At 32.8% G+C, this 17,918-nt stretch overlaps 4 protein-coding genes across 5 annotated transcripts; all 4 read right to left on the minus strand.

Moving 5' to 3' along the window:
- Positions 1-2,262: 2,262 nt before the first annotated feature.
- LOC108452464 (transcription factor MYB73-like) lies at positions 2,263-3,058 on the minus strand. The gene has a single exon (XM_017750254.2). It carries the CDS (start codon positions 2,984-2,986, stop codon positions 2,345-2,347), a length of 642 nt encoding a protein of 213 aa, XP_017605743.1. The 5' UTR covers positions 2,987-3,058; the 3' UTR covers positions 2,263-2,344.
- A 3,053-nt stretch (positions 3,059-6,111) lies between these two features.
- Positions 6,112-9,842, minus strand: LOC108450040 (polyadenylate-binding protein RBP47C-like). The gene is made up of 6 exons (XM_017747466.2): positions 9,237-9,842; positions 8,053-8,533; positions 7,170-7,228; positions 6,957-7,087; positions 6,785-6,881; positions 6,112-6,593 (listed from the first exon to the last, which is right to left on the minus strand). Exons 1-6 carry the CDS (start codon positions 9,564-9,566, stop codon positions 6,432-6,434), a joined length of 1,260 nt encoding a protein of 419 aa, XP_017602955.1. The 5' UTR covers positions 9,567-9,842; the 3' UTR covers positions 6,112-6,431.
- A 970-nt stretch (positions 9,843-10,812) lies between these two features.
- Positions 10,813-11,070, minus strand: LOC128292633 (precursor of CEP11-like). Its single transcript, XM_053027509.1, has one exon. It carries the CDS (start codon positions 11,068-11,070, stop codon positions 10,813-10,815), a length of 258 nt encoding a protein of 85 aa, XP_052883469.1.
- A 1,697-nt stretch (positions 11,071-12,767) lies between these two features.
- LOC108449919 (probable inactive heme oxygenase 2, chloroplastic) lies at positions 12,768-15,586 on the minus strand. 2 transcript variants are annotated; one of them, XR_001866174.2, is made up of 5 exons: positions 14,954-15,586; positions 14,299-14,522; positions 13,706-13,813; positions 13,412-13,613; positions 12,768-13,283 (listed from the first exon to the last, which is right to left on the minus strand). XR_001866174.2 is itself a non-coding variant. In XM_017747300.2 (5 exons), the coding sequence occupies exons 1-4, from the start codon at positions 15,519-15,521 to the stop codon at positions 13,521-13,523; spliced, it is 993 nt and encodes a 330-aa protein (XP_017602789.1). In that variant the 5' UTR covers positions 15,522-15,586; the 3' UTR covers positions 12,768-13,283; positions 13,486-13,520. The 2 variants fall into 2 exon arrangements, 1 of the variants encoding a protein (XP_017602789.1); XM_017747300.2 differs by having other exon boundaries at positions 13,486-13,613.
- Positions 15,587-17,918: the final 2,332 nt, after the last annotated feature.

A 17,918-nucleotide genomic window follows, 5' to 3' on the forward strand; every position in this document is an offset into this window, starting at 1 on the left:
TCCCCATTTAGGCTTAATTATTTTAAAGTATTATAAATAGAGTTTATATACTCGTTTTTGGTTATTAACGTTTCTGTAAATATTAGTGTCAAGAAATATGTTTTTTTTTTTATAAAATCACTAAGAAGATTTGCAGGATTTGTAAGTTTACTCCACCATTGAGAAATCTTGGAGAGTATAGTTCGGAGACTTAGATACAAATATTATTAAAAATGATTCTTATTAACTTTTCTCTGGAGTGCAAGTGTGTCTATTCCTCTCTTGGTTAAAATGTATTCACTCTAGTAAATTATATTTTTATGAGAATAATTATTATAAATCTCTTTGGACTCTCTTATTGTAGATGAGAACTAAATTCAACCATTGATGTAATTCAAAGTATCATTAAATTTGGGGAGGCTCAACTATAAATAGAGTCATTCCCCTTTATTTGTAATCACTTGATTTTTTGAGTTAAAAATATCTTGTTTAGAGCATTTATTCAAACATTTGGTGTGCACTCTTTTTCTGTGCCTTTTCTATTTGTTAGTGGTTTTTTTTTCTTTCGAGTTTGCTTTTACTTTACTTCAATATCTTAAAAAATTTCTGTTAGAAATCTTATTTTTTGAGAGTAAGGTTGACTTAGGTGGATTTGAATCCTAATAAATCGCCTAATGCCACATGGTTTGTCAAACTAAAGTTCTAGCCCTATGACACTAGCACTTAAGTTTGCAAATAGCACTCTCTTTGTAAAAATGAGTTACATGAGAGGAACTTTCGCTAAACTATCATTACATCCACTACTTTCATAACTTCTCTCCCATTACTCACTACAAGTAACATGAATGTGAATGAATTTCATTCATTTTCATTATCCAATAATTCATAAAACATACTTGTGAATTAACCCGACGTTCCCCCACGTTCTCACTTGTTTTACAACAATTTTTTGGGATAACTACTTTAGAAACTATAAATAGAAGTTCCAAAGTTTCATTTGAGGAGGACTTTTGAGACCTTTTGACAAACTTAGCTTTCTAAAACTCTTACAGAAACTTTTTCTCTACAATTACAACAACCATAGTAGCTCTTATCTTTCTCAACCTTATGTTGCGTCTATTACTACCGTACTTATTTTCTAGAGTTTGCTTCAATCTTTCTCTCCCCCGTCTCTCCACAACATCTTGTTTTACTAGATTGTAATGTCTCTTCACTTTATCAGAAGAACCTTCTACATATATTTTGATCAATTCACAAATAAATTTGGATATGGTGATGAAATTTAACAACCTAAGACGGTTTCATGAATATTATTAAACTTTCCGGATACCTTATGAGACACAAATCTCTAACATGGTTAACATAATTTCTCTCCTGCAGAGCTTTTAACTCTCATTGAAATGGTTATTGTATGCATTTATTTCAGGGTTTTCAATAACCTATTAATTGAACCACCAAACTGAAAAAAAAAACAACAGTACTGAAAGCTACATCACTTGAAAACTTCCTCTTTTTAAGCGCATTGCCACATTAACACATGCAAGCCTTGTTCAAATGAAACCCAAAGTCGGTGATGTCAAGTTAGAGAGCTTTGATTAATTGAATCCGGTTTCAAAACCATGTTTTCAAGTTTTCAACAGGCAAGGCCCACCTTGTCTGAAGTACTTTATATATGTTGATAGAGATAAATCCCAACAGTGTTTTTTTTTTTAAATTAAATCAAGAAAGAAAGTGCATTAAAATGATTAAAACGTGAAGGTGTCACGGTACATCACTTTCCCATTGGACTCAACGCGCAATAGTGGGATTAAATAGTTCAAGGGCTATTGTTGGAAATTGGCCATCCATGCTGCTGTTATGTTTTTGTGTCAAAAACCCAACAACTATTGACAAAAGCTGGGAATCGAAACACTGCTCTCTAATCTTACAAGAGCATCTGCACAAAGAGTTCACTGAAGCTGAAAATGAATACTTGATGCTGTAACACTCCATAGTCCATACCCAAATCTCTTTTTATCTGTTTTGAAATTCATTTAAACTTCTTTCAGGGGAAAAAAAGTAAAGCTTTTGAATGGTGAAAAACACAATTACTTATTTTTTCTTACTTGCCCAACCCCATGAGATCTAAGGCATTGTAAGCTGCACGTGTTATCAATTAATGTTAACGAGAACCGGAGTACAGAGAAGAGTATTAATTTGTCTTGTGGTGGCCGCCCACTATCACTCATCTCCTAGAATTGGGAGAAATTCTAAACAGTGCTACTCGACAGAAGATACTTATCGTTTTTCTCAATCTTTCTATTTGTTCAAAAACATAGGGAGATTAATACAGAATAATACAATGGCTTAGTGAAATTTTGATGCTTCAGTGTGATGAAGTTGAGCTCATATACTCTCTAACTTCTCTTGCTACCACATCTCTCATTACATCCCAAAGCTCCGCCGGTACACTTATCCTCCTCTCCGCCACCGACGCAGTTCCACTACCAGGCGGCGCTAGAGTCAACGATGTCGACAAGGCTTCCTCATCCATTTGCTGGTAAGTACTCATTGAGATCTGTTCCTTTCGTTGCTGTTGCTGTCGTGATTCTTTGGCCTTCCTTTTCAGCGTGGAGTTCCAATGATTCTTCACAGCGTTATCAGTCCTCCCATGGAGCAATCTAGCAATAGTGGCCCACCGGTTACCGAACCTAGCATGAGCAGCCAAGATGGTCTCATCTTCAGCTTGTGAAAACGGACGATGCTCCACATTGGGGCTGAGCTGGTTACACCATCTACGCCTACATGATTTCTCTGATCGACCCTTTATATAACGGCTTATCAAAGACCAGTTTCTGGGTCCGTATTTCTCAACGAACCGAGTCAAAATCCTATCTTCCTCTGCACTCCATGGACCTTTGATCTTCTCAGATTTGCTCGAAGCCATTTCAGACAAAGATGACTTTGAAGAAGAAGAAGAAGATGTATCACATGATGAAGAAGATGAACATCCATTCACTGCTTCCATTTTTAAAAGACTTAACAAGGCAAAGAGAAATGTATGAGATGAAAGAGGGGGATCGGGTTTATATTATATATATGAAGTAAAGGTTCATGAACATTTTAGGCATCCACCAGAGAAGAGGGAACTTCGTGGAAGGTGGCGTCTTAAAGTTTTATTATTAAAAAATGATCTGATTTTTTTTTTTAAATAGAAATTTGATTTTAATTTTATTTTGGGTAAACAACAAAACTAATTATTTATGGTTAAATTAGTTTGCATTTTGGTCGTTAAATTTTAAAAAATTATTATATGATAACTAACATTTTTGGTTTATTACTTATAGTCATTTCAACCTTTAACTTCCTTTAAAAACGTAATGAAAAGCAGGTGTGATAAATTAATTCAAATGGATTCCTAGTAAATTAAATAAACCAATTTATTTTTAAAATCATGTCCGACTAGCTATTTGACATTTTTCATCCTTAAAACTATTGCTACACCAAAAAGGTAATAAAAAAAAAGGCACCAAAATGCAAATTTCTTAATCTTAAAGTCTAGTGTAGTTTAGCATCCTCACCCAATTTGCCTTAATGTTTTCCAAGTACAAACATTTAGTAAAATCATAACCCAACTAATCCATCAGTCTTACTGTGTTGCAAGGTAAAAATACCTTAGGAGTCACCGACTATGTATGGGAAAAAGTTCCAATAAGACACGAATTCATCTAAAATAATTGTTTTTAGTCATAATCCCAAAAATAACTCTTATCATTTAATTGTTTGGTCTTTTATCTTGTTTTTATCAGCACTTTAACTCTTAACGCTTATTTTTTTTGTCAAATTAATTTATTTTTAACGAACATGTTGACGTAGCTGTTAAATGTTTAACAGTGCTGATGTGAAAAGAAATTTATTCCACCTAAACGTCAACGCATTTCACACGTAATTAAAATAAAAATAATTCAAAAAAATTTTTATTCATTAAAAAAATTAAAAACAAAAAAACGTAAAAAAAGCAGACGCTGAATCAATTTAGAAATGATATGGTCAATCCTAAAAGAACAAACACTTGAATTAGATAATTTAAAGAAAAGAGAGCAAAAATTGAACCCTAATTTGAGAAAGTAAAAAAATTGTGCGAAAGAGGATTATCTAAAGCCTGTTATAGAATCGCATTTTGATTTTCAATAATATTTATATAGGGTTTCTATTTTGGGGTATGTTGGAGGAAATCGGAGTTAAAATGATTATCCAATGCATGTTGCAAAATCGCAATTCAAGAGTATAATAACCATGTTGGAGGAAATCAAAGTTAAAATGATGACCAAAATAGTGGATAAGAGGAAGCAAGGCAATTCATGGAAATACAATTATTGTCCATTGATAAAAAAGAAATTTGATGACAGCAAGAAGAAATGTGTTGATTGAAAGATGATCTAGAATGGGAAAAATGTGTGTGAAGTTAAGAAAGACAGAAAATACTATATAGTAAATATAGAGGATAGAATCTGTAGTCGTCGAATTTGGTAATTATTTGGGATCCTTTGTTCCCATGCCTGATCTGCTATATAGGACTAAATTTATTAGTGTTAATAATGAGATTAAATTTTAAAATTTAAAAAGTTGAGATTAAATTCTTGAAAATAAGAATATAGGATTAAATTTCAAATTTGTAAAAAGTATAAGTAGCTATGTGAAATTTTAACCTAATAAAATCACGTTTAAAACATGAGAAGATAGGTTGAAGCAACGCATAACATAAACAGAACAGAAGTTTTATATTAAATTAAGACGGAAAGTGAGGACCCTATACCTTTTTGACTTCTTTTTGGTTACACTAATCAACGGCTCTCAATGGGAAGAGAAAACAAAATTACAGACTTGGGCGCCCTCCACGTAGGATTGGCCCAGCAGCCAGGTTGTAAGAATCTCATGTGATTCCAATTGCATTCTGTGGGTTTTAATTTAAATCTCCTCCCTAGGGAGCGTGTGACTCACTTGTTTTCGAGGAGCAACTATACTCATAATTAATCATTCTCAACCATCTGAGCTCCCATACTCAAATATCTCTTTAAGTAAATATGATTCTTGAAGCGTCTCATGCCTAATTTGGGGAGTATGATGCACGCACATGAGAGAAAAAGGGGAGTGGAAAGATACGAAGAGATTTATGAAATGTAACGAAGAGCCACTTGAATGGCTGTCACTAAGGTGGGCCCGTTGTTGTCTCTTTCCAACCCATTTGCCGGTCAACTTTTCGGTCCTTCGGTCACCGAGTCAACTCAACCCGTTGCTTGCATTCCATGCATTTTTGTTGAAATTTATATTTAATTTATTATCTATGTTTGTTAATAAATTGTTTATTATTAAGAAAATCATTTGTGTCAGTATAATTTTTAGACAAAATTACGATAGTAATATGAAACTATAATAAAAGAATGTATATATTTTATATTGACAATAATATCTATATCAATCAAACTATAACTCAATTAGTAAAATATAAAATTTAATTACATTATATTATATTATTCAATTATTAAGTAAATATAAAGTATACTTTATGTTTCAAATTATAAGTATCAACACTCAATAATTTCTTTCAAAGATTGATTGAGAGGAAAAATGAGTCTATAATAATTTCAATTTCTCTTTAACATTAAGATTATTAAGATATAAAAAAAAGCTATTCAAACTATACAAATTTTCTCATTTAAATAATTAAATTTCTTTTTATTAAATTTTAAAGTTTTATTTTGTTATCACTTTAGCTACCAACAGTTAACTCTATTAAAAAAACCTCTACACCAAACAATTTATGAAATATGATTTTAATTAAATAAAATATTTAAAATTAAGATTCAATAAAATTTAAATTTAAAATAAATAAAAATCATCTCTCGGTCCTTCTCGTTCCATCTTCATCTTTTCTACAATAAAAAATCTACAAAATTTTGAAATAAATAAACTTTAAATTTCTCCCCGTTAAAACAAACCCCAATTTTTAGTATTAAAATAAACCCTCATCTTCTTCGCCATTAAGACAAATCTCCATTTTTAGCATTAAAAAACTCAAAATAGGAAAGAAAAGAAAGCCCTATTTTCTTTCCCAAGCCTAATTTGGATTGAACCATGCCGTAATTAAAGATGTTATTTAAGGTCGAACCTACCAGACCGGACAAGTAGCCCCATCTTTGGTACTTCTTATTTACCATATTCAACTTTTATATTCCAATCACCAAGTTTTCTTTTTCACCTCACCTAAAAAATTAAACAAATTTTGAAATAAATCCCTACAAAAAACTATCTAAGGGGTCAAAATTCAGTTCCGGTCCACAGTTGGAGAGGATTCATATAAAGATTTCTAAAGAAATCTAGAGAGCTTTACTGCTTTAGTTTGCCGTTGGCCCCCTTTAGTTTGAGTATCTACTCACTAAGAGCTACAACTTCTCTCCCCCGATGTCATTATTTCAACTAACTTGCTGCTGATGACTGCCATAGATGGGATATGCCCCATATGCGGCTGCGTACATGCCCGGGTCATGAGGTGGTGGCACAGCATATCCATAACCATCGTAGACTTGTCCTCCATAATAAGCTCCACCCCACTGGTTACCATAATCACCTCTAAACTGCATTCTCCAAAAAAATCGTAGACTAAATATGTGATTTATCATAAGTGATGGGCAGGAAATTATATGCAAAGGTTTTTAGTTTGTTTCGGAAAATGTCATTTGATCAATACTACTTTTTAGTAACAGGCAGCTTTGACAAACTACTGATGGAGAAAAAAGGGAGTGTGAATATGGATAGAAAAAGAGACCTGTTTATTTGCCGGGTTGCGACCCCAGGAAAGTCGCACCGTTTGCTTGCCAATTACCATCCCGTTCAACTTTTGCAATGCCTCCTCAGCATTATTCCTGTTGAGTAACAAATTATATCTTAAAAATAGCAGTCTATTATAGGCAAAGGCCGAAATAGAGCCATAGATTTACCTGTTGGCATATTGTACAAACCCACATCCTTTGCCAACAGGTATTTTAACAGAGACTATTTCACCATACTGAGAGAAAGGTTGGCGGAGATCTCCCTCAGTGACGTTTGGGTCAAGCCCTCCAACAAATATCTAAAATAAATAAGATTAGCCAAGGAGCACAAATGGTGATGCTCCTAGAAGTTAAAAGCCAAAAAAGAGGGGAAAAACTCACGGTTGTGTTTGAAGAATCTCCATCAGATTGAGTTGAGTTACCATTTGATGCATACCCACCTTCCATGAACAAAAGAAAGAAAAAGTGTCTGGTAAAATCCTCAAAACTTTAAACCGTAACAAGTAACTTTGCCCGGACGGTTTAAAAAATAGATGGTGCAAGAATGAACAATAGCAACCAGAAATTAATTCTGTGTAGGGCGGCAGATATAAAACCCGGTAAATAAACATCTGGGTTTGGCAATTGACCATGGCACTGAAGTTCATTCACAGTGCCGATCATGCAATGCTACATTTGCCAAAGCCCGTTTTAAGTTTCATGAAAGAAAAAGGGAGCAAGAAGGTTAATTTTAAGACTCATCCTTTATATAAGGTGAGGTAAAAGGATGTTACAATTATTAAAAAAAATGATAAAACTTTTTATAATAAAATTTTGAGGCAACCAATTAAATTCTTACGCTATGAAATAAAATCCTTTAGTGATGTCAATTTCAAAACCCCAATTACTATTCTAGAAATTCAGTCATGGCCACTAAAAAAGGAAGCTAACAACTTACGTGATATGATAATAAAATTTCTACCGTGAGTGCATGAGTACTAACTCTCTAATTGTATATTACCAAAAAAAATAAAAAACCCCAGACGACTAGCATTTATTGTCCAACAAAGGTACCATTTAATACCAAGATGTTCTTATTATAACCGAAGAAACGGCAATTAACCAACAAAAAGAGAGGAGGCATAGAGAATTATGAAATGTCACCTAAGAACATTTGCTTTTTGATAGATCCGAAGGAACATAAATTCTCCATAAAACTTGAAGAAATTAGAAGTACCAATGCTTGTGAACTTTAAAAAGAAATGCAAGGTAAATAATCAAATACCTTGCAAAGAATATTGTTGCTGATACCCTGAGGATTTCCTCGGAGTCGCGGCACCAATGCGCATCGGCCTGCTTGAACAATATACACCATTCATTTCATTCATGGCTTGTGACCTTTCAGTCTCATCCCCAAACCTCACAAAACCATAACCTTTTGATCGACCAGTATTAGCATCAATAACGACTTTTGCAGTTTTAACAGAAGGATATTTACTAGCAAAAGTTTCATGCAATAGGCTATCAGTAACATCAGCACCTAAATCTCCTACAAAAATAGAAAGATCAGGGCCATTTTCTGAGCGTTTCTCTCCCGTGCTTAAAGTTGCCCAGTTCAGACGGAAAGGTTGATCAGTATTAGGCATCAAAACGCTGCTATAACTTTGGAGAACTTTCTCTGCTGTTGCATGCGAAAAGAATTCCACAAATCCATATCCTTCTGGTAGACCAGTCTGCTTATTGCGAATGACCTTAATGGATGCAATCTGCTCAAACAAATTCCAAATTATAAATTAAGTTAGGCAGGCAATCAACTAAAACCCTTACTCAAATTTCTTTCTTCAAGATTCTTCCTTTTCTTTCTTCCTTAAGTACCATTGTCATACTTGGAATGAATTTATGCAAAGTTACTGTCACTACCAACCTTACATTCTAACTTGAATTTAACCTCAACATTCATACAAATACAGAATCCTGTAAAAGCAATGCCTTCTCTTAACAGATTTTTTTATATTCCAGACTATATCTTCAGACAGGGTAGAAGTTAATTAATGTTTCTTTTTGCTATATTTAAATGGGGAATCGATGTCACACAGTTCACCAGTTGTACTCATGTAAATTCATGGAATTTGATTAGGGTTAAGCATGCAAGAATAGAGCAAATTAATACCGACGCTGATGTACAGATACAATTTTTTCTGTATAACAGTAATTGTGAAGGTTAGCATTTAAAGAAGTATTTTCATACATTAAATTATGACGATCATATTGATTGTCAATGGAGAGGCACGTAAAGAAGTATTAAAGAAGATTCAATCACATTAATCTATAATCCGTACTAACTATATCAACAGCAGAAAACCGTGAAATATGACAATGTAACTGTTGCGAAAACAGGAGAATATAAATCAGAGCAAATTAGGCAATTAAAAAGAAGCATCTAAATGTGTCAATGAGATTTTGTTCAACCTCGCCAGTGGAAGCGAAACAGCTATGAAGATAGTTCTCGTCCATCCAATGATACAAATCACCAACCCAAACGGTTTTGTTCTCACCGCTACCTCCGCCGGAACCTTGCTGCGCGTGGCCATTGAGATGAAGGTGGTGATAAGGCATGTAGTGCTGAGGTGGGAGTGGCGGCGCCACGAAGTGCTGCGGTTGCATCATTTGATGCTGCATTACCATAGCGGCAGCCGGATACTGCATTGCCACCCACTGCGGCTGCGATCGTGGAGGTTGTTGCTGCCGTTGGTTCTGTTCCTGCGACGGTTGCGAATCCAAGCCACTATTTTGCTGCATCCTTATCCTTTTTATTAATAAAAACTGCTAGCACTTATTATCTTAGGAAAATAATATAAATTAAAAAAGATTTGAATGTTTAGTTGAATTGAATCTGAGTTTTAATTTCTTTCTTTCTTTTCCTTTATTCGTTTAGGAAACAAAATAAAATAAAATAAAATAAAAGTTGAATCCGAGTGTTTCCAGGAAACAGAAAATAGAAGAGAAAGAAAATGCGGCTAGGGTATAAGCAAAGGATTTAACCCAAACGTAGTTGTGGTTTTGGCCGTTAGATTAGATAGGTGATAGTTTGATATCAGCCGTTCATTTTGAGGGGATGATACGTAATACGGGTTTAAGCCCACTCTCTCACCCTCAATCCGCCGCCAGCAACATGCATTATTTACAGAACCAAAATTATTTTAATAATTTTTTTCCATAAAAGGATAGTAGTTTGTATCCAATTAAAACTTTATCCTTTCCCATCCTCTTATCTTTCTTCCATCACCTAATTAATACCTATATTCATTGAATTTGGAATTATAGAGCAATTAATTTAAAGTTTTTAAAAAGAATAGAGATAATGTGAAATGACAGTTTAGAATATCTCTTCTCATTAGAGAAAATTTTATAAACTAATGATATTATCTCTTTCTAATAGTTTAATATCACATCAATAATTTCATCTTAATTTTAAGATTTTCATTTAAATTTAATTTTTATCAAGATGAAAATATTAAAATTTAAAATAAAAATACTTATATAATATTAAATTATTAAAATATACAAATAATATGACGTTACTATTTCATACCAGTTATCACAGTAGCTCATAAGTTATGCGTCATGACCAATAATAGTTGGAGGTCATGAGGTTTTGGTTATCTAAAAAAGGTGACTTAAAGGGTGTAGGCAATTAAAGAAGACAAGACAGCTCCAAACTTTGTAATATTTAGATGTACTCTATTGATGCTATTACCCTAAATAGAAAGATCAAACTTTATATTATATGTAAATAAGAACATAATAGTAGCATTAGTCATTTTAATAATTTATTAATGGAGACAAAGATGCAATTTTCGTGTACTTAATACTACTTTCTCATCTCATCAAACAATATCATAGGATAGAAGATAGCCTATGAGATTGATTAAAAAGGCTACAAATGATGATATAAGACATTATTTCAAACAGTGGATATTATAAGATAACAGTACGTACTTAAAATGAAAATAATATAATATTTCGTATGATAAATCTAGTTATTCTAGTGACCAGCGCCGGGACTGTGACCGGGAGTCGTGGAACGGAAAGCGTCGGTGCGATAGGCAGCTTTTTTGACATTGTTGACAGTGGCGGATCCATCTGGTAAAACGTCACCCTTGACGTTCACATTTAGACTGGAATGGTGATGTGTTTTATGGTCGGCTTTCAAAACCCGGGCTTCCTCGGAAAATGTGATCCCGTAAGCAAACAAAAGGACGGCGAGAATGGCAGCGGGTACAATGAGGTTGGTTTTGGCCATTTGAGCGGCTGAAAGAGGAAAAGTTACAGGTATGAGTGATGATGATGATGAGGAGATGGGTTTAAGCGTTTGGTTTGGCTGGGAATTTATAGAGTTTTAATTAGCGGTGGAGTGGAGTGGAGTGGAGTGGGAATGCCCGTGCTGGCTGGTTTGCAGACTGATGAGTCTTTTTGGTTATTATGATGGATTGAAAGGACAGGTTCAGTATAATCCCATAGTGTTTAATTGTTGACATCTATGTGTGGTGTTGTACTGCTGCCTGCTTCCTGCATGTCTTGATTCCATGCAGTGTCAACTATTGTTCCCCGTTCTTTCTCTAGATTTGAATTGTTAGACAGCATATTCATGCTTGTTGCTGGTGGGCGGAAACTTGCACGTATTTGCTTCCTAGGTCTCGCTTCTCAGGTATTGATGTTACGGTTGCGGATTGTCCACAAATTAATACAACAAATTCAAAATCTATTGAACTAAAATTTAAAGGAAATTTTCCTTTTTTGGTAAATTGTAAATAGGAAGAAGGCGGAGCCTTAGAACATCAGTTTACAGCAAACGACCATAATCTTTGAATATCAGCCTTGGAATTACTGTTAACGTCATGTTTCACGTGCTTGGATAACAAAGTAATTTTATTTGTAGTAAGAGTTATTAAGCACTAAAACCTTTGAAAGTGAGATAAAAGCTGTCACTTCAACAAAAGATTCGTTGTTTCCAAAATTTGTAGATTTAACATATCAATTACTTGCAGGTATGAATTTCTTTTCTGTAGTGACTGAGGAATGGCCATAAACAGAAACATAGAAGAAACTAACATGTAACAACAAGTAATCATAATTGTTTTCAAAGGAACATAAAGTGGAAAATCCAAGTGTTCCAATTTTCCTTGTCTCTCGTGATTTCTCTGCCATCCTTAAGATTTTCAAACCATCACTGCATACCTTCTTTGACTTCACCAGCCCCAGCCCCAGCCTCTGCACACTTTTCTTTTTTCTTTTACATAAAATACCGGTATAGCATATTGGATATATATTCTTACATGAGTATCAGGTAATATGGATGCTGGCTCCACAGTAGATGGTTGAAATACAATGTATATATTTCTAGTGGTCAATGATTTTTTTATGTTCTTTTTGTTATTTGTTGTTGAATGTTTTGAGGATGAGCATTTTGAAGCGTGACAAGGTAGAAGAAGCAAATTGCCAGCAATGGGTGGGTTATTATGATAACGTAAATCAAAGTAGGATTTTGTGGGGCTTCTACTGCAGACCGGAAAATCTTTATCTCCCTTCAAATGGACACATTTCTCGGCCCCATAACCGGCCTCCGACTAGGCCTTGTGCCTATTCCATAGGGGGTGAGAACAACTTGTATCATCTGACTACCACTACTCAAGAAGACCCTCTTTTTTTCCATCATAATCAATCTAAATCTTCCTGCATCAACTTCATTTTTCTGGAACACCTCATCATCCTCATCCCTGTTCTTGGATTGGATTCAATCATCCTTGTGAAATTTTGATGCAAAAGAGGATGTATTTTAAAGGAACAGAGTACAGCAGCAGAGTAGACATTCTTGTTAGTCTCATGTTAAGGACTCAAAAAACTATATCTACAAATATTTGACAAAGCTATTGATCTAACTGAAAGCGTAAAACAAATTCTTCTTTGATCTTCATCTAGATGATCAGAACACAACATAAATTCTTATTAAAATTTCTCAACAAAAGGGTAATCTGCATTGTCATACAATAATCCGAAAATTTTCGTTGTATGTGTCGGACATGGAAACTTAACAAACAACAAACATAATGAATAAAGTGTCCTATCTTGGTCTATTCCCACTTTGCTATATCTCTTCTAAAATTTCAAAATAGTACATAAAGTGTCACATTTTAATCAAAACCTGCATACTCTTACACCCACTAGGATAAAATTCATGGTTTCTTGCATGTTACATTAAAAACCAAACACCGAAAACATGAAACATCGCCACTGTCCCACCGTCAAACTTGCTGTTTATTTTCACACACCTTCAGTGGAAACACCAATCGCCACCATTTTCATGTTTTGGAAACAAAGGCTGCTTCCTTTGCTTAGTGCCCCCAAGTAAGAATGTCACCACTAGAGGACATTAATGTCAATGAATGCACGACAGTGGTGCCGATATTCCATTTGTTGGCTGTCCCGACAATCCCGACAAGTAGGTGAATGCATTGCCTGGTGAACAGCAAGAAAACACAAACATATTAGCTGAGACCATGAGGAGCTTTGGAAATGTAAGCTAAAGTTCAAGCAAAGAGGAATGTTGGTTTATTTCCAGGATATATCAACATATTTGATGTCACCTTCTAATATCAATGGCATGCAGTGCAAAAGGAGGTCGGTAGAGGAGAACAAGTGGAAAAGGTTATCGGCTTACAAATATACAGTGCATTGATGGGAAACCAATCCTGTTTATAAGATTATCAAACGAACGATCTGCCCCAAAAACTTGAATGACTTTGCTGCTTCTTTCAGGCATTTATTTCGATCATCCCGAGACCAATGCTGCACAGTATAAGCCAGAAATAAGTATGAAGAAATACCTAGAAAAAAGAAACAGATTATTCTTCCAGTACATAGCAATCTCAATCATCAACCTCGCCAAGCATGTTGAGATTCTTGCGGACATCTTTCAATGATTCTTGCACATCACCCTCCCATTTATAGAACTCTAGTTCCGTTCCTTCAAGAAGCTGATCAGAAACCTAAAGACAATTAAAAATTAGGAAAAAAATGATTGGTTTGGTCTCAGAGAATCTAAATCCGGCAAAAAGAACATTATTTTAAGCTCCTGCATGTTCCTTTTTTGCCTTCACTTCGTAGAGAGAGGCTGTTAGCCTTCATAATTCTCTTTCAGATTAGAGTTTCTTGGAGGACACAATATAAAAGCACATACAAAGAACTCATCTAAGTTCCTAACTATCAAAATAAGAACATTACAAAAGTTTATAGGCTCAAATCCAGAAACACTTTCAATGCTACCACCTCAAGCAATGATAGTAAACACTACTAAACATCATGAGTACCGCATACTGGTATATGTACAATTTTTTCTACGCTTTTCCATGTATATGGACGGTCCTTGGAGACTCAAATCTTCATACTCGTTTTGAAATTTGTCATACAAAGGTGTCAAGCACAAATACTTCAAGAGAAATGAAGAGTCAGCAGGCAATGACCCTCTGCATACCTTCCTTGCAATCACTTGACCACCAGCTATGTGTGAAAAATAAATATTGTAGAAATGAGACAAGAAAAGTGGGGCACTTTTCTCGGCTAATTCCTCCAAATAATTGACATACGAAACTCCTGGATTGCTAGGTTCTGGAACTACAAGACCTCGTTGGCTGAACCATTCTAGATCTTTAGAAAGCCCTGCTGATCTTTCCAGTCCAGTTTTCCTGAAGTAGGCATCTGCAGCAAATTTCGATGTTAAATTCTCTAGTAATTCGGCAAGCAAGAGTTAAAATTGTGTGACCAACATGCAAGTCAGCAATATAATCAATTATATCCACCATGGATTCACTGAACACAAGATGCTAATTCTACATCTACGAATTCAAAACAAGACAAGAAGATATCAATTGAACTCATGCAAGTAGCAGAAATAAGAAAGCAAAGGGCCACCCCTGTTTATGCAAAGGCTCAAATTTCACTCTAACAAAGCTACTCAAAATCCACAATCAGTAGGCACAGCCACAAAGTTCAATATTATTCTAATTTGACACACATCAAAATGTAAAAGGTACTTCCCAGAAAATGGGGAAAAAAAAAGAGAAAAAACAAAGCCAAAAGCACCCATTTTTTTTGTAAAGTAATTTGCTAGGAGAAAAAAGAAAACTCACAAGCGACATCATCGGATTCATCAACGATGCGCTCAATAGTGTTGAAGACGAATTTGCTATCAACCAAGTACTTAAGAAATCCTTCCATAGTGGGACTCCAAGTCTCTGCTTCTCCATCACCACCATTTTCACCGCTTTTCAAAGTTTCAGAATCTTCTTCTTTCTCTTGATCGCTTGGGGTATTTTCAGTGTCGGTTTCAGAGTCAGAAACAGTATCGGAACTGACCTTTTTACCTTTAATATTACGAAGTCTCATAGCAACGAATCTCATCTCTTCAGTAATGCCCTCATTCTCTCCAGGGTACTGTTTCCTATACCGTTTCCTCTTCTTCTTCACCGGAAGCCCTGCCATATTGTTGTTATTACCATTAGTGGTGGAAGAAATGGTGGAAGAGTTAGAGCAGCGTAAGATGGTAGGTGGTTTGTTGAGGGTAAGGTATTGTGTTTGGAAGCTGAAGAAAGGGAATGAAACTTGAGAACGACTGAACGATGTAGTTGGATGAAAGAGAGGCGATTTGAAAGTCGAATCCATCGAAAGGTGTTGGCAGAAACAAGGCAATCGCATCATCGCCTGGGATGAGAGAAGAGATCAAGAGATGAGGTTTTTAGATGTTATTGGGCTCTGTTGTTGGGTAGCCATTTTTAATAACAAGCTCCTAAATGGACCGTTTTCCTTGATGTCTAAACATCAGCCAAAAAGCCCAACTAACAAAACACATGTTGTCAGAGCCTGAAAATTAATGGGTTAATATGCGAATTTGCCACGTGGAAATTGAAAATTATCAATATTGATATTAGTCACCGTCGTTATGATACTAGAGATAAATTTATCACTATATTTTAATTCTATAATAAATTTTGTGGCATTACTCGTACGGTGAGCATTTAATATACTGGCAACTTACTTTTTTTTTTTTTTATTTCACAAGTAATCTTAAAATGTAACATGTATCTTTATTTAAAATATTTATTTTTAATAATTGACTATATTTTTACAGGACATTTGTTAATCTCTAACTTTACTTGTAGAGTCTAAAAACTCCACTAATAATATACCAAATAATTTTTTAACTTTTATTTTATTGAATTTTACCACTAAAATTATTTTTTATTAAAATTCTTTATTCAAATTTAATTTAAATTTAAAAATAATTTGAAGATAAAATTTAATAAAATAAATTTTATATTTTTCTTAAATATTTAACAATAATATGTTAATTAATATAACATTAAGGGTCCGTTTGTTTACATGTAAAAGATTTTACGAAAAATATTTTCTGTATTTTCTTGTGTTTGTTTCACAAAAAATAGTTTGGTCAACGGAAAATGACTTACAGGTCAAGGTAAAATAAGCTCTTTTTTTGTAAAATGATTTACCATTTTGAAAAGCGCAAGTCATTTTCCGGAAAAGAGCTCATCTATAGATAATTTTATTTTTATATATAAATTAACTTAAATCAAACTTAATATTATTATATTGATAATAAATTTTATTTTTATTTTAAAATATTTAAAAATTATATTTTTCAATATTATTAAACATATATATTTAATTATTTATATTTATTCATATAATAAATTGTTAATATAATAAATATAATTTATTATTTTAATAAATTATTTAATATTTCAATTTTATTTTAATAATAAATTTTAAAAACAATAATTTTAAATAATATTATTCACATATTATTGAAAATATTCAATATTAATATTTTAATAATAAATATTTATTACAATTATAAATATATTAATAATAAATGTTTTGTAGTATAAAGTTTAAAATATGTCATAAGTCTATTTACACTTCACAGATTTGTAATTTAGTCTTTGTACTTTTATTTTCAAGAATTTAGTCCATTTACTATTCAAATTTGAAAATCAAGTCCAATTGTTGACATTGTTAAATTTTCTTGTCAATTTTGTTGATGTCACATTTTAAATAAAAATACTCACTTAGTAGTTATGTAATTAAAAATGACGTTGTAATGAATCAATTTAACATAATATTTTTAATATATGCAAAAAAATGTAAAATATAAAATTTTAGATAAAAATTCAATTAAACAATGAAAAAATAAGAAAATATCAAATGTATGTTTGTTTAATTGAAAACAACTTTTATGAAATATTTTAAGAAATCTACCAAACACCAAAAATATTTTACACAAATTCCTCCAAACACCGAAAATATTAGCTTTTCCGGAAAAGTAAATTATTTTCCAGAAATCATTTTCCGGAATTCATTTTCAGTGAAACAAACAAAGCCTAAAATTAAGTAAAATGGTTATTTTACAAAAAATGATTTTTTTCTTTTACGATATATGTTATTTTGTTTTTCAAGTTTTTATTTCATTAAATAGAAATTTTAATTTTTCTAATATTTATAAATTAAATTATTATTAATTAATAAAATAAAATATTTGAAATAAGTTTTATTATTAAATTATGCTTTTAAATCATTAAAAATAATATTATGCAGAAAATTTAATTAAAAAACTAATTTAGTCGCAAAATTTTAATAAAATTCAATCATATAAGAGTTGAACATAAATTTCTTCATAGTTTCAAAACATAATGGCAAATATTAATATAAAAATATATAGTGACAAATTTCAATATTCATTATAGTATGATTACAAATCTGCACTTTAACCATTTAATAATATAACAACACTTGGCGTATTGGTTGAAACTTCTTTGTTAATGCCTCAAGGTTTCTAAATTCAAACATTGTTAGTATATTTTAGATATAATGATAAATTTAACTCTTAACATTTATATATTTTATCAAATTGGCCGTTATTTTTTAATCATATTTGGTTGTCAATCTTTTATAAAGAGTTAAACTGAACATAAACTTTTTAAAAGAGTAAAATTGTTTTTTTATAGAAATATTAACTAAAATGTTAAAATTTTAAATATGACAACTTACATGATAATTCAAAGGTACTTCATGCTATTT

The sequence above is a fragment of the Gossypium arboreum genome, chromosome 5, assembly GCF_025698485.1.
Source record: "Gossypium arboreum isolate Shixiya-1 chromosome 5, ASM2569848v2, whole genome shotgun sequence".
NCBI classification, from domain to species: Eukaryota; Viridiplantae; Streptophyta; class Magnoliopsida; order Malvales; family Malvaceae; genus Gossypium; species Gossypium arboreum.

Excerpts from the sequence above, each read along its gene's own strand:
- LOC108452464 (XM_017750254.2), bottom strand. The coding sequence starts at position 2,986 with ATGGAAGCAGTGAATGGATGTTCATCTTCTTCATCATGTGATACATCT.
- LOC108450040 (XM_017747466.2), bottom strand. The coding sequence starts at position 9,566 with ATGCAGCAAAATAGTGGCTTGGATTCGCAACCGTCGCAGGAACAGAAC. Across the intron at positions 8,534-9,236 it reads GTTTCGCTTCCACTGGCGAG|ATTGCATCCATTAAGGTCAT; the intron begins GTTGAACAAAAT and ends TTGTTTGAGCAG. Across the intron at positions 7,088-7,169 it reads GAGATTCTTCAAACACAACC|ATATTTGTTGGAGGGCTTGA; the intron begins GTGAGTTTTTCC and ends TATTTATTTTAG.
- LOC128292633 (XM_053027509.1), bottom strand. The coding sequence starts at position 11,070 with ATGGCCAAAACCAACCTCATTGTACCCGCTGCCATTCTCGCCGTCCTT.
- LOC108449919 (XM_017747300.2), bottom strand. The coding sequence starts at position 15,521 with ATGATGCGATTGCCTTGTTTCTGCCAACACCTTTCGATGGATTCGACT. Across the intron at positions 14,523-14,953 it reads TGAATCCGATGATGTCGCTT|ATGCCTACTTCAGGAAAACT; the intron begins GTGAGTTTTCTT and ends AATTTGCTGCAG. Across the intron at positions 13,614-13,705 it reads ATCTCAACATGCTTGGCGAG|CATTGGTCTCGGGATGATCG; the intron begins GTTGATGATTGA and ends TATACTGTGCAG.